This window comes from Labrus mixtus, chromosome 8 (genome assembly GCF_963584025.1).
Source record: "Labrus mixtus chromosome 8, fLabMix1.1, whole genome shotgun sequence".
NCBI lineage: Eukaryota > Metazoa > Chordata > Actinopteri > Labriformes > Labridae > Labrus > Labrus mixtus.
The window spans coordinates 13,424,146-13,439,847 of record NC_083619.1 but is presented as its reverse complement, the minus strand read 5'-3'; the positions used below and the strand labels follow the sequence as shown (position 1 = coordinate 13,439,847).

The 15,702-nt window shown below is 41.0% G+C and overlaps 1 protein-coding gene across 1 annotated transcript; it reads right to left on the bottom strand.

Moving 5' to 3' along the window:
• Window positions 1-432: 432 nt before the first annotated feature.
• Window positions 433-14,296, bottom strand: rorcb (RAR-related orphan receptor C b). Its single transcript, XM_061044447.1, has 10 exons — window positions 13,774-14,296; window positions 7,463-7,548; window positions 7,207-7,348; window positions 6,340-6,864; window positions 5,379-5,500; window positions 5,131-5,263; window positions 4,471-4,578; window positions 3,724-3,834; window positions 3,089-3,201; window positions 433-2,991 (listed from the first exon to the last, which is right to left on the bottom strand). The coding sequence occupies exons 1-10, from the start codon at window positions 13,778-13,780 to the stop codon at window positions 2,830-2,832; spliced, it is 1,509 nt and encodes a 502-aa protein (XP_060900430.1). The 5' UTR covers window positions 13,781-14,296; the 3' UTR covers window positions 433-2,829.
• Window positions 14,297-15,702: the final 1,406 nt, after the last annotated feature.

Below are 15,702 nucleotides of genomic sequence, written 5' to 3'. Positions count from 1 at the left end.
TACTGACAGATATATTAAATAGTTAAGTGAAGGTGAGGCTTCAAATGATGGTGGGGTTTATAATGATTATGTTTTCTATCACATTAACCATTTATCTGTTGCTCTCTAAAACTTGAGAATTGCAACCAGCAAGTTATTTTGATGTATCAAAGACTGTTATAATCAACATGTAATCACATTTCTGACTGTTATTTTTTTTCTTAACTTACCATCAAACTGGTCTACCAGTTGTGATTCTGGTAGGAATGTGAACACATGTAAGTCTGTGATTGAAGGATTAGAACAGTCAGTATCGCCTTTTACATTTCCAGTAAAAATATGTCAGATTGGTTTAATTAGAGACTCTTCGAAAAACCCATGGAGTCAAAATATAAGGACATTTTATTGATGGATGAACTTCAACATTTACGTTAAATAAGACTCAATGAAACATTTTAAAAGAAAAGGAAACCATTTATTACATTCTTAAAACCACATATAATGTATCCCATTGGAAAACAATATATATTGCGCTGTGTGACTCAGTTACTCTTGGACTAGTAATATACCTCTTGTACATTTTGTCAAAAAGGGAAAGAGACGGGGAAAAAACTATTCTTTTTCGTTTTGACTTGTCCTAATCTTTCTTCAATAAAAAAACAGATCACTGACTTTACAAGACAAAAGTGGAGCCACTTAAAGAAAGGTAAAGAAAAGACTGACAAATAAATGTAAATCACAGCAAAAGAAACATTTTAGCCCGATAATAAAATCCATCTTTAACTCTTAACTGATTTAGTCATGTTTTTTTTTTATGAACTCCTTTGTCTTGAAAAACTGTAAAGTTACAATATTAGGACAAACGGGAAGGGCTTTGACACTTTGTGAGTAACATTCACAAAAATAGAACACAGTGATAATGGTTATGGGTCTCATCTTAGGTGCAAAGGTGTGAGGAGCACAAGGCTTAAAGATGACACTGGTTATAAAGGGACAAGAAGAGATCACAGCTAGCTCCCTGAGCCGCAGGTCCGCAGACTGATCAAGAACATCACAGCACCCGAGTAAGACATTATTACCATCATCTTAATTCTAGACCGACCTGCAGGAAGTGTGTTATTTATGTACATGATTCATGTAAACAGATGTGGATGATTTTGAATGACAGATATGGAATTAAAAATGAAAGTAAAGAACTGACTGACTGAAAACCACAAAGTCTTACTGGCTTTGAGGCCCAACTCAGGGGGCAGCTGGTAGCTCTGTCTGGCCTCAGACTAGTGTCCTGCGAGAAAGAGGAAAGTATAAGTGCTTGGTGATTGGACAAGTGTTGGCTTTGGGACTAAAAGAGAGAGGAACAGCAAATGTACAAAATAATACAGATGCTCCAATCAGCAAGGAGGGTTTATGATACATATTATGAACCATGAGCGTCCCAACCTTTAACCAAAATGAAACATTATGAGTGAAAGACAAATATTCTACAACTATGGTACTGATTAATGATTAGAACAGGTGGGGAAACCCTGTGTATCCCCGTTCATCATACAGTTCATGAAGTCTTCTTTTGCCTTGCTTTCCGTTTTCTTTAGTGTCCTGTTTGTCCTGGTGTCTCTTTAGACAAGGGGGGGAAGGCAGCGACAGCGTTCACTGAAATCTCTCAGTTTGATGCAATGAAAAAGGCAATGTCATTTTCGCCTTTGTTTTGGGTATGCTGCCCCCCTCCCCGCTGCGTTGCATCTGCAACAAGTGTCCACCCCATTGCTTGACCGCGCCTTACCCAGTTGGGCTTTGGCGTCGTGGGCAAGAAGGGGTTGTTGCCCAGGAAACCTGAGAGTTCTGTCAAAAAAGTGAATAGTCCAGAAAAACATTTTAGTCCAAAAAAATCTGCCTTCATGAAATATCCATCCTTTTTTCCCCCTCCGGCATCTCTTAACGTCTCGCTTTCCACTTTTCTCTCTGGACTGAACTCTCTCGTTCTAACACTCTCCATATACTTATATAGTCATCTATTTACATTCTTATTTAAAATATTTGTTTATAAATGTGTATATAAATTAAAGATAATTTCATCTTTTCCTGTTTCTAAGTGGCATTTACAAGGAAAGGGGTGTGTGGGACTGAGGTTTCTCATTGCATTACAAAAGCCTACAAAGAGGCAGCACCGAACACTGTCTAAATGTGTGCGAGACTGGTTCTATGCTGATTATGGAAGTCAGCCTGAGCTGTGAGTCATATCATATCTGTGTGTCCTTTATTTAAGGGACTATGACTCATGATCTTGGTCCATAAGCAATGGTCGGTAAAAGGATATTCTCAGTATGAATACGCAAGGACACCATACTGAGATGTATTAATACAGAGAGTTGTATCAAATGAGCTGTTGATCAACATGTCTTCTTTTACTACGTGTAAAACTCTGTCTCAGAGTGGCAGGGTTGTACATTCACTGTAGATAGGTTCTTAATGGTGCACTGGTGCTGATCGATGAGGTACATTCATAAATGGTTGGGCGATCCTCCGTGGATCTGATGTTCAAAAATGGTTCGAGCTTAGATCGTTCACATGCTAAGTGGGCTGCTGTGTTATTACTACAATGCCCATCCTGCTTGTATTTAATGCTACAATACGCAGAGGACCATGAGCATGTGTGGTCTGTAGTGTAAGGTGCTTTTGCCTGCTGGGAAAATGGAGGACTACTTTGGGATCATGGGAGACGGAGTATTTAAAGTCCTGGATTGTCTCGTTACTGCTGGTAGTTATTGAGCTTCAACATCTCTATTCTACTCTGTCTCTCCTTTTGCTTCCCTGCCTCTGAATAAACTCTTTCCATCTCTCTGGTATGTCTATCTAGCTGTTGGTGGAGTCAGGCAGAGACATCTCGCTGCCAAACACTTCCCGGTACAGTGGTGGGAAACTGTAAGCGGTCTCTGGATGGACCAAACGGAAAAACTCCAGTTTGTCAATGTGGAGGTTACAGATAGACTTCATTGTTGGCAGCTTGGACACCATCTGTTGGAACAGAAGACATACAGTACAAAGGTGAGTTTGTGTATACAAACATTCATGTAAATACCCTTGTTTGTTTATAAAGAGTGTTTTCCTTCACCTTGTCCAGTTTCTCATCAGAAGCTCCGCGGTTATGCAGACTGTGCTGTAGAGCCAGGTAGACTTTCTCCTGGAGTTTCTGAACCTTTTGGCCTTCTGTTAGCCAGGGTCGATCTACAGGAACGACAATGTTAAGCCATTAATATCAAAACCTTAATGTGTATTAAGTTGACACTGAGTTAAATATTCAAATCTAAGGCTGCAATGTTGTAACTGCTGTATAAGATCAAATCAACAAAATATATCAGATGTCTCGCGCATCTTATTCTTTTCAGATTTTCAAAATAATCAGCTTGAAATATTTAGTATACGAGGAAACTTAAAGACCTCTACTACAACTTACGTTTACACTTTTGTATTAATAACATTTATATCACTTTGTCCTTTCCACACAATTTCAAAACTGGAACATTGAGAATTGGATTTTGATGGAAGTTTATTTTGGGACACTATAATGGATAAATAATAATTGAAAACCTATTAAAAAACTTATATAGTTGAGTATGTGTGTGGTGTTTTATACCAAGGACAAAACAGCAATGAATAGACTACTGCAGGTCAAATTGTCTTCTCCTTGAGCATGATTGTGTTTTTTGTCTGTCTGTGTGAGCAGAAAAGATGAAAAAAAAAAATCACCAGGAGACAGAAGGACTGCGGCACTAAACAGAGCCATTTCTTCGTCTGACAGCTGCAGGCGGCAGAGTCCTTTCCCCAGGTCAAACACTGCACTGACCAGGTCGTCACAACCTGCAGAAACACACAACATAGAAATATTACATTTCAAAAGTAATAGCTGGAAGTCTTTAGTAGTCTAGGTAAGTTTGACCACTGGTCTAAGATAAGATTGGGTCAGCTGTCAAACTTACCAGGACTGCTATGATGTTACATTTTAACTGTTTATTCTGGCATTAATAGACATTATGGGAAGCTCTGGTACTTCTTAATATGATAGCTTTGGAGTAAAATTAATGTTGCCTGATTTCTCAGTATTGATAGCATCCATGTGTTATTAAAAAATGAACACATAGAAAATCTGTTCTATTTACTAGCATTATATTTATACCAAACAACTTGGGTCACATTCCCTAAATTAGTTTACTTGGATTTTGTGGTCACATTTTCCATTTGGGTTGCATTGTTCCTCAGGGTGTTTTTTTGTGTGTAACTTTTCTCTTTAGCCAGTTCTTTCTTTAAAGAACAGCTAACTTGAATTCTCCTAATTGCCATTTTCAGAACAATGAACCCAGCGAGGTCATTTCAAATAATGAATTGTGTTCAGCTCAGTTCCGGTGAAACAGGCACGTTACTTTCTAAAAAGTGAAAAAAAAAGAAAAAAAAAAGAATCTTTTATGTGTGATAGTTACATTCCCATCGGAGACTCACCAAGTGCTTTGAAGAAGTGAGCCGGGGCAAACTTCCCGTTAAAGAAAATGGTGCTGTTGTTGACGTTGAAAGCTCGGCACATTCGTATCAGCAGGACTTCCAGACAACCTGAAATGGTAGCCACAGATAGACCCGAAGATATGGCGAGAGATGGAGAGATGGAGAAAGAATAGGAAGAGGAAGAGGAGGGGAAGGATAGAGAGGGGCCAAGGTACTCCAACATGCACAAAACAACACAACAAAATGTAAATTTTTGACCCAGATTGGAGCACAGCATATATAAGACATTTTTGAACCATTTCAAAACCAGATGGATATCCATAAAAAAAGAGTTCAAAAGATTTACAGAAGGTAAATGCATTGTCAAATATATGAAATTTATGTCACAAATATAAAGTTAAATATGTGTTGAATAGATACAAAAAGGTGATTTTGAGAATTTGTTTCCAGAATGGTGTTTTCTCCCCCATTTATTGAACCAAGTGTGTGTCATTCATTGAAACAAAATAATGGATAATAAATAAGGTGAAGGTAGAAGGTTGGAGACAAAAAAAACAGGAAGGAACTAAAGTTAGCAAGTTTCAGACTTTGTTTACTTTGAAAGGATTCACTTGTACATGAAATATTTAGAATGTGAACATTTATAGACTGTACACTGACCTGCTTTCAGCAAAATAATCTGATCGTTCTGGCACAGGTCCATGAAACCAGTGATGCGTTTGGCAAACTCCACCACATACTGAATGGCATTGGTGATGTGGTGAGCACACTGCTGCCACATCCACTCCGCCGACTGAACAGGTGATACAAAGAAGGAGATGTGAGTTTTCAAGTACATTCAGATTTTTTCATACTTCCAAAATTTAATACAAACACTTTTTGCATACATTATACGTTTTATAATGTACCTTGTTTTGAAAAGCCCGCGTTTCCTCAGGTGTGTATTGTGCCCAGGTGAATCTCTTCATGTCTTCAGCGCTGTACTGACATGTCTCCAAGTGAGACTTAACAATACTCTGAGTGATGCGCTCTGTGGAAGGAAAAAAAGGCATAAACGTCAGTGTTTTCTCGTTTAGGTTGTTTGTGATTGTAGCAGGTTTCAGGAGAGAGGGGGGTGTAGCTGAGTGTAAAAGTGGTATTGTTTACATGCACACATCTCCAGGCAGTGTGACCTTTAATAACTAGATGCTTTGCTCTGCTTGTACATTGTATGTGCCACTAGAAAGAAGCTAATTGCTCATCTGATCATCGTGTATCTGAGGCTGTTAGGATCTTCTCCACCCCCTGAACGAAATCATATCCACCAGTCACAATATTCACTAATTGCTTCTTTTTAAAGTCGCATGCCTCCCTGCATTCTGATAGCAGAAACCATAACTATGTTACAGATTGTGGATTTGAAACAACGACGTAACAAAGATCAGCCATCATTACTCCTTTGTACTACACAATAAATCTCTTACAGCGTAATATTGGTGTCCCAGTGTGTGATTCACATTGTATTATGTTACATCGAGAGGCACCGGATGTGAACGCACAGCAGGAGCTTCACATATACACACACGCACACACAATCAGACCTTCACACATATAAAGTGCTTTTTCGGCTCCAACATTACACGTCACCACAGCCTTCCCCCTTCCCAGAGTTTCACAAGGAAAGAGATAATGCTGCACTCTGACCAGAGTGATGTAATGTGAAACAGGAGATAAAGTGTTGAGTTTCGGTTTGATCTTGGAGCACGTAGCTGGAAACTAGCATATCAATTAGTCTATTATATAATGTCCAAGTGACACTGTTTGTTTGTGTATGTAATGAGTGCACAAAAAAAAAAAATCTTCTGTTATTTTATCGTTGTCAGGACTCACCAAGGTCTGTTATTGAGCAGTCATCCGGCAGTTGGTCCAGCAGTGCATGCGTATGTCCCAGCAGATGTGTGTGAGAGTGTGTATGCAGGAGCTGGAGACCGTTGCTGTCCCCTCCGTCCAGCATAGTCTGCTGTGGGGAATTCTGATTGGACAAGGATGAGGAGGAAGAAGAAGAGGACGATGAGTTGGAGGTGTTGCCGGTGCTGGCTCCTCCGCCCAGCAGCTCCAGGCTGCAGTACTCGCTGGCCTCTTCGGGGGTCAGCGGCAGGTCAAACAGGTCAGGCAGCGCCGCGATGTCATCCAGGTCACTGAGAGTGGAGCTGGAGCCCCCGGTGCTGTAAGACCGGCTCAGACCCTCTTCAGCGTCCTCCCGGCTACTACCACAGACACCATCCTCCTTGGTCAAGGACAGAGAGGTAGGTCCTCCCCCTCCGGAGCCCGCACACTCCTGGGATTTCTGGTGTTTTTGCACCTCAGCGTAGAGGCTGTCACGCTGCTTCTTAGACATACGACCAAATTTGACAGCTGCAGAGAAAAAAACATTATATTATTTATTATCCAACATCTTGTACAACTAACTTCAACAACTCACATTCCATGTCTTTTTTGTAGATCCATAGACCTATATGTATAACAGCCCTATGTTAAAGTCCCTAAATTAAGTTTACATGAAAAGTTTTGTCTTTTTATTACATATCCTTTTCTCTGCAACCCACACACGAAGAAGATCCTCTTAACTCAGCTGATGTGAAACAATACAGTCGAGGGCTTCCCGTGGTTTACAACATGTCTGTTGTGGTACATTATTACTCTTTTAGCGCTGAATGTCATGGAAGTATTTTCAGAAGGTACAGTGTGTGTGTTTACCATCTCTGCTCATGCCCAAAGCCAGACACTTCTGTAGGCGGCAGTGCTGGCAGCGGTTACGGTTAGTTCGGTCGATCAGGCAGTTCCTCTGACGGGAACAAGAGTACATGGCATTGTTCTGCTGGCTGCGGCGGAAGAAACCCTATAACACACAACACACACATTCAAACACGGTTAATGACAGACATGTTTGGAACAGACTGATTGAGGTTTAATTTTGACAACCAGGTTTACTCTCTGTGTATTTCCTCCTCACCTTGCAGCCTTCGCAGGTGATGACTCCATAGTGGATTCCTGAGGACTTGTCCCCGCAGATCTTACAGGGTATGACCTCGATTTGAGCTGCAAGAACAGAAAGAACAGAGGTCAGAACACTGAAACCTAATGTGACCTTGAGATTTGCAACACTATGCAGCTTTGGCCTTATTTGACTCTATTGAGTCATACTATAGAGTGCTGCCAAAAACAGTTAATATCTAAACAGTAACACAACACTAAGTAACAGGATACCTTCAATCAGACATAACACACACTTTCTCAGACGTGTGGCCTATTATCACTGTCAGTAGGTGAAAAAATAAGGAAGAAGTTATCCGAGATTTTCAGCCTGTTTTTCAGGCGCTACTTTTGTCCCCCTCTTTGACCCTCTTTTAATGGTCTTGTATGTGGTGCTATCATGACTTTTCCTTGGCCAATATTAGCTTTGTCATGTCTTCTGTTAGCCTTTTAAAAGGTAGCCACTGCCGTCATCTTGTCACAGTTGGGCTGATGTAGCTCTGTGTACTCTCTATCAGAACGCTATCTCCCACCTCAGGCTGATACAAAATGCAGCAACAAAGCTTTGAACAACTTTCATTGAGTTGTGATACTGGATTTGTCTCTGCCTCCCTTCAATGGGAGACCTTTACTTTCAGATGCAAATAGATTTTATTGATAATGTTTCTAGGTTGAAACAGATCATAATATTTCTTGTAAGTCCCTCTTGGTGTCTGATGCAGTCTGATCCTGAGATCAGAACCTGAACTCCCCATCTGTAAATCTGTTCCAATTAAGTAAGAAACAATACGTACTTTTACTACTTTTACATCTTATTTCTGGTGTGTCTTTTAGTCTCTTTTTGTGCTTTATGACCCCTGAACTGTTGTTTGATTATGTTCCTCAAGTGGAAAACACAATCTACTGAACTGAAGTTTTATAATTAGATTGATTAACAGATTTAGGAACAAAAACAATCCTTTCTTCTGCACCAGACAAAATTGATTAAAGATAAAAACACATCTTGTGGGTCAGAGCAATGAGCAACCTAAAATCACGTGTTAATTGTTGTTTCATTTTTCTATTGCTTAGAACAACTCAGCAGACACACTGTCCTATAATATGTCAAAGGACAGATAACTAACCATTAACTGTGTTTCTCTGAACCCAGCATGCAGCCCCCATGTGAGAACAGAGAGACAAACAGATAGCGAATCACATGACTTTTGCAGATATGACATGTACACAAAGAGTCCTTTCTCTTTGTGAACAAAAACAACAGCAGCTATATCATTTAACAACTGTTGCTAACCCTTGGTATTTGTTTAATCTCAGACTTATTTACAAAAAAAAAATCCCATTCGTCCCACTTTCTGTGGAAAAAGCTCAGTTTGTGTGATTGAGGAGGGATTGTTGCACTCTTAGGTACTGGAAAACACCAACTTTCCCTTCTTTCCACCCTTTAATGACACGGCCGTCTGTCTCTTCTCTAAAACTGTTGACTAAAATACTTCAACTGATCAGGGCAGCTGCAGGCATGCAATGGAAAAAATATCTCCCTCCTCCCTCCCTCTCTTCCTCTCTTTCTCTCAGGTTCCCCCTCCACCCCTCCCTCACCGCTCAGTTATATAACTCTCGTCTGTGTGCATACCTCACAACACTCATTCAGCCGGGCTCACTCTAGCATTACTGAAACCCCACCCTCCTCAGACGATCTCTTTCCCACTGGCTGAGAGCTGTTCGCAGCATCCTCGGTATTGGCTGAGTCATCTGTCAGTCGGGCACTGTAGCCTGTCAGCCCATGTGGACACGCTGTCCTACTGACACACTTTCCCACTGCAGGGGGATTGGGAGGAGGGAGGCAGGCGCGCTCCCGGCTCTACACAGAGCAGTTTTAAGGTGGGACTGTAGACTGCTCAGACTTCCTCATCAGAAAAAATGTTTCCCTGAAGACTCATAGCTTGCATCAGAAAAGTGGCAGTAGTTACATAACAGCAAACTAAATTAACAGAAATAGTAATAAAACGACTTGAAAGCTGCAATTGCCAGATTGGTTAATGCCCACAATTGATCTACACTGCTTTATTTCCCTTGGGTTTATTTGTCTTTCACTTTATTTTTTCAGCTATTTGCCTTTTTATGGCCAGGAAACTACATTTGATTAAACTGTAAAAGTGTATACTGTACCTGGCTGTGGTCCACCCTGTGCAGAGAAACTCTCAAGTTGAATGTCAGCTATTCAGCCCCCACCCCTTTTTGACATTGAGCCTCTGCTTCAACCCGTTCTATTCTTGTCTGTGCTGAGAGCCAGAATTACACAGATGCCCAGCCACCCACCCTCGCTGCTACAACCACAGATACATGCTTTCTCTCTTCTCTGACTCTCTGCAGAAATGCTGCCACAACCCAGACTCAGTCAAATGCCCCCTTAATGTTCCCTAATGCAATTTGTGTTGTCCATAAGCTGTTATGCTAATAATAACAATGAACTGAAACCAATTATCTTAATACAATTCATTTCTTACAACATAAACTTAACTAGAAGGCCTTGGTTACTTGAAAAACTGAGCCAATGCTCATTTATTATTCTACTTTTAAAAAGTCTCATCCATTTTTATTTACTGACCAATCATTTTCACACCTTAAAATAAAAATTAGATTGAAAAATACTGCTTACAATACCCAAGAGTCACAGATCAAACGTTTAAAGTTTGGATCGAAACCCATTAAAAATCCTTCATCATTCACCCATTGCCAATTTACTGTCATATCAGACTTAGAAAACCACCATCTATGCACATTTACGAAGCAGGAGCCTTTCTGCTTCAAAGTGACTACAATATTACCAAAGGACCTTTGGCCTATCAACTAACTGATTTAACCAAAATATAATTTAATCTCTACAAAACATCCCTGTTAAGAGATATACACTCTGTTAAAAACGACAAAAAGATATGTCAAATTCAACTGTCTCAAGACTGCTGATAGAGACATACATAGCACCAGTAGCTAAGCCAATGTAAAAGCAACATTTATCTTTAACCCTGAATATCAATGTTGACCTTTGTTACAGCACCAGTCTCTAGCCTTTGACCTCCAGCTCTCTAGAGAGAGTCTCCATTCCTAGAAGTTCCATACCAATCCTGCTATTTGCTCACATGATGCATGAATCCTGCATCCTCCATCTCTTTACAGTTCTCAACCACTGACACAATAACCAAGTCAAATAAAAAGGCTAACGTTAAAAGCAATCAACAATACAACATGATGCAAATGGTTGACAAAGAATGCTGTTTGAGTGTGGCAGCTGTTTGATCAGTACATCATCAACTTTCTGTGGCACACCCAAGCCTCTGCTGAAAACAAAACTGGCAACAGACACTTTGAACAGTTCTGCTTCAAGCAACACTGGCCCCCCAGGAGTGTTTATCAGCCAACTAAATGTGTAGCCGTGTTATCTGTACTTAAGGCTAATTCAGAAGGATGGGGTTGTGCGAGGAGGAGGACAATCACTGACTTTGTGCTTCCAACACTTCTTGGTATCTAATGTGGAAAAAACAGCCTGTAATTGTCCATCAAGAGCCCGCTGGCGATAGAGTCAGGCAGTCAGTGTGTCAGTGTGACAAGAGGAGAGAAGATGAATTTTGACCCTCCTCGTGATCACTATCATATTTGTGAAGAAGCAAACAACACTTAATCACACATTGTTAGTCTGTTTTCTAATCTGCAAACTGAGCACAGGTTGTTCATGTTTACTTATTATGCAAGTCACAATAATGTGCTCACTGCCAAAGGATTGACACAAGGTGCAGTAAGCTGGCAATCTTTGTGTTTTCTTTCATTTCCCTGCTGTACGAATGACTGGCAGGACGAGAAAACAAGCTCAGTAGGAGGTGAGGGGCCTTGTGCTTGAGCTCTATACGAATGAGCAATGCTGGAACACTTGTTCTGTCATGCCTCTCTGTTGGGTGTAGGCTTACAGTGCGGCACATAGCTGCATCACAACATTCAAATATGGTCGCCCCCTTCGCTTTCTTGCTCTTTTAAAATAATTTCAGTGCAGGGGAATGTTTTTTAGCATGATTTTTGTGCCGGTAAGACGAATAGATTTCAAAATCTCAATGCGATTAAATATTCTCACATATGAAACCAAACCCTGTTTTTATTTTTTCACACCTTCTGCTTCTATCTTTGAAGGCGCCATCCTCGTATGCAGTTGACGCCTTGTAGGACACACACCCATTCTCTTCACAACTCTAGTGCATGTGGCTTTTTTTTTCCCTCTCTGAGGTTGATGCATGAAAAAAACAGAACAGATGAGACTTAAACTCAGACACTCAGAATGCATACAAACGATCCTGCATGAGCAGCCTGTGAATTCAAATCAAGGGGCTCTATTTTAAAAGATGCAAATACCAGAGGAGGCCAAGCTGAGGCCCACAAAGGGGGGGATTACAATAGTGCTGAGAATTTCATGGCTTTCCTCTGCCGGCTGTTGTTGTGGGAATGAGTCTCATGATCTTTCTCTATGGCTTGAGGAAACTTAAAAGTGCACACCTCTCTCCAGTACAGTAAAACAGATGTCCAGGCATCGGCTAAGGGCCTCTATATGTCTGTCAGCATGGTAAAGCTCCTGGAATGACTCAACAATTCACACTTACATTAGATTACAGATCTGAGTGCAAAATGCTGACATGCTCTTGTTGCGAGGGAATGACAAGTAACCTACATTTTCAGTGCAGTGAGAGAGAACAGAAAGGGCCGAGCTTTGTTTACATTTGGATATCCTGCCAGAATTGGAACCTCCCTACCCCAGAGGCCCCCTCAGCCTTTTCTCGGATCCCTCCCTCTCTTCTTTTTAGTTCAAAAAATTAATCTCTTTCCACCTCTGCTGAAAAAAAAAAAAAAACCTCCTCACAGATTACAGATTGTCTCCGGCCCTGCATAACAAAAGATTGTAAAGTTTTGCAATGCTCAGAGCAGAGTGACAGAAATTAAACACAAAATGGAACCAAACCTTTATAAACACAAAGGCAAGGATGATTTAAAGTATCACCTGAGTTGTTTTTTTTTGTTATCAAGCAAAGAGTTCCGCATTAACTTGCATGTTGATTCAAATGTTGAGAGGTTATGTAATGTGTGCACAACAGGAAGTACAAATAAGTAAAACCTCCATGTCGAAAGTATTTACATGCAGGGGCTAGTTTACTATTTTAGTTAACCTCTTAAACAGTTTGGACTTAGCCTGTTCTTAAACAACCCTCTTTGTTAATAGTTATCTGTTGCCCCAAAGCAGTTGAAGTTCAGTCTGTGCCAGTGAGCGCGCATGTAACCGCACATGGAGGTGCACGTCCCGCGGCAAGGCGCTTCCCTTAGCTGCTCCTCCTCCCTCCGCTGCGTATGCTGCTGCCGTATAATGTTTGGTGACATAACTAGGTCAGTGGAACAGCCGATTCCCTCTCCCTCCACACACTCACACTGTCGGCCATGCTGGCACTGCCATCGCATCACAACAACGTCACAACTACACACTCTTTTAGTGTATAGCTTCAGAAAGCTTTTGTTATGAAAATAGTACGCAAAAATAAAGATTACATCAACACCTTTAGGATTGTAGTTTAACAAAAAAGAAAGATGAAATATCACAAAATTATTTGTTAACATTCGAATTGATTCTACAGAATAACTTAATGATATATTATGTTAAGCTCATTTTGCAAATGTTCACTATTAAAGTGTGACTTCATCTGATTAAAAACCGGATGGACTCGAATAGCGTCTTGATTACATAATTCTAGTTTTGGTTAACAACAACCTCCTCTCATGCCCCTCCCTCTCCCCTATTGCATAACGCCTAACATGGATCCCCAGACAATCTTTTACAGAAGGACTCCCAGGTGAGATGTGAGTCATATTTCATTAAAAACAAGACACATTTTGCAACGCCATGAATCAGAGGACAAAATTACGCATGGGTGCCACAGATGTTTTGGGCTGATTTAACCATCAACAGACCAAAGAGCAGGTTTTAGAAAACAATCTATCTGGTTGGGCGAATTCTATCAGATGAAAAACATGTTTCTAGCTCTTGTACGACTGAATGCTGAACTTCACAGTGGAGCATGCAGCCTCGGGCTCTGTGCAGCCATAATCCAGTCATGAGGGATTAATGCGCACTGGGAGGAAAACAGGCGCACACAAGTCCTTGTGCGCACACATGTGGCCGCTGAAATCCGTTCAAAACCCAACTGTGATCGTTACCAAGTTCAGCCAAACACGAACACATGTATTGTGACACAAACATACACTTACCTCTCATGTTTGACGTTTTCTTGTTGACTCGTGGACGATGGAAACTCGGCTACATGTGGATCATGTAGATTACAGGAAAAAGCAGGATAAAACGCAGGAGCCAGAGTGACCTGGCTGTGTAAATATTAACTTCTTTCCGGCTGCAGACAACTCTCTCGTAATACACGATGGAAAAAAAAAAAAGCTAACCGAAACTCCTCTATCCTTCTGTCAAGTCCGAGCAAAATAAAACAGTGCAGAAAGTCGCTTTGGATCGCATCGTTTACGGTCTCGGTTGATAGATTTGGCTGAACTTTTCTGACAGAATAGTCCCACACGGTTTGACGAGTGCTGTTCAACGCCCCCTACTGCGCTCTGTCTCTTCGCTTGCTTTCCTCTCAGTCTACCCTGCTAACCTACTTTCTTCAAGCGTGGACTCTCCTATGATCTCACTGCCGACAGCTCCTCTCGCAGCTCTCGCGGGGGCGCGCAGACGGGAGCGAGTTTAAGGTGGCTAAGCAAATGATTGACTAGCGTTCAGCTCTTACTCTCACGGCGCTGCGGTGAGCAATAAAGGTGATCACTGGCAGGAGATAAGGCAGTTAATCAAACCAAAAGCGGTTCTGCTTTCACAGACTTTAATGTTTGCTTTTCCCCCCCTCTTCCTTTTCAAACTTCATGTCATTTGCACCAGTTACTGTAACTGCAGACTGAAGTCCTAATAACCAGATCATAGATTCATATCAGCCAAATCAGGTGATGAGGAAGTTGACAACCAGCAGCAAGAAGCTATCAAACTGGTTCTGTTTTGTTTATCTTAATGCTGACAAATTGTCCTAAAAGTATTTACTGTATGTGTCTTAATGGTGTTGACCTGGATGGCCTTATGTAACCATTTGGCCTCAGCCAGCTTCTAAAAATAACAAGCTGTAATGCTGGTTAAGTCTTTTTTTGTACTGTTTGTCTGAACAGCACATTTCGATGTATCAGTTCTGTCTTGCGATGTGCATTTTTCCCCATTAATTTACATTTTATAGTCCAAATGAAAAGACTAATTAGAGATATGGTTGGATCTATTAGAAGATATATTTCATTAAATTGCAGCCAGAGTTTAATCTCCAACGCCTCCCAACATTGCAGTTTGTTGTTCATTATTTCTCCAGAGACCATATTTGAACAAAATAATGCCACTCAGTTTATGCATGAATATATGACAATGATAAGCTCATTCCAATAATGATTATAAAAATAGAGGGAAAAGCTTTTTTCATGGATCAAAAACGTTAAACAATCTCTCTGCAGTGACTTGAGCAACCCAGCTTATAGACTTGTAAATTATTTAATCAAGCTATTCACATGAACCTTGTCCCTCAGTGGTGTTCTTAGTAAAGGATCATAATCAAATGTCCCTGGCCTCACTCCCGTTGATGGCTCACTAAAATTCAAACCAGCTTAGAGCGGCTTCACAGACTTGGATCTCAGCAGTCTGGTTCCTGTGTCATTTCTCAACTGGACATGCAGGGACATATCACCCATCTACTACTGAATCATTTGCATCTCATTTATGTAATCTTCATCTTTTATTGCAGCACATTTGTCATTTTCCGCTTGAATCATCCCTGTCTGTGTACACCATTTTACTCTTTAAAAAAACTCCTCTCTCCCGTTAGAATGTATGCGCAGAACGTTTTCAGATTATGATGTAAATGTGTGCGACTGCCCATGAGGAGGTGTGTGGGTACTATGGAGGGTGAGGGGTGGCGGTGGTGTTGCTGTAGCGGCTGGCTTTATGATGCAATGTTCTGGCAGGAGTGTTATGAAACAGCACGAAGGCAGAGATTACTCAAACTAGGTTAGTGGAGCAGCTGAGCACAGAGCACCCACAGTCATGGATTCTTTTTCTGATTCTGTTGCACACATCGAACACACGCATTCACTCAAACATAGAAA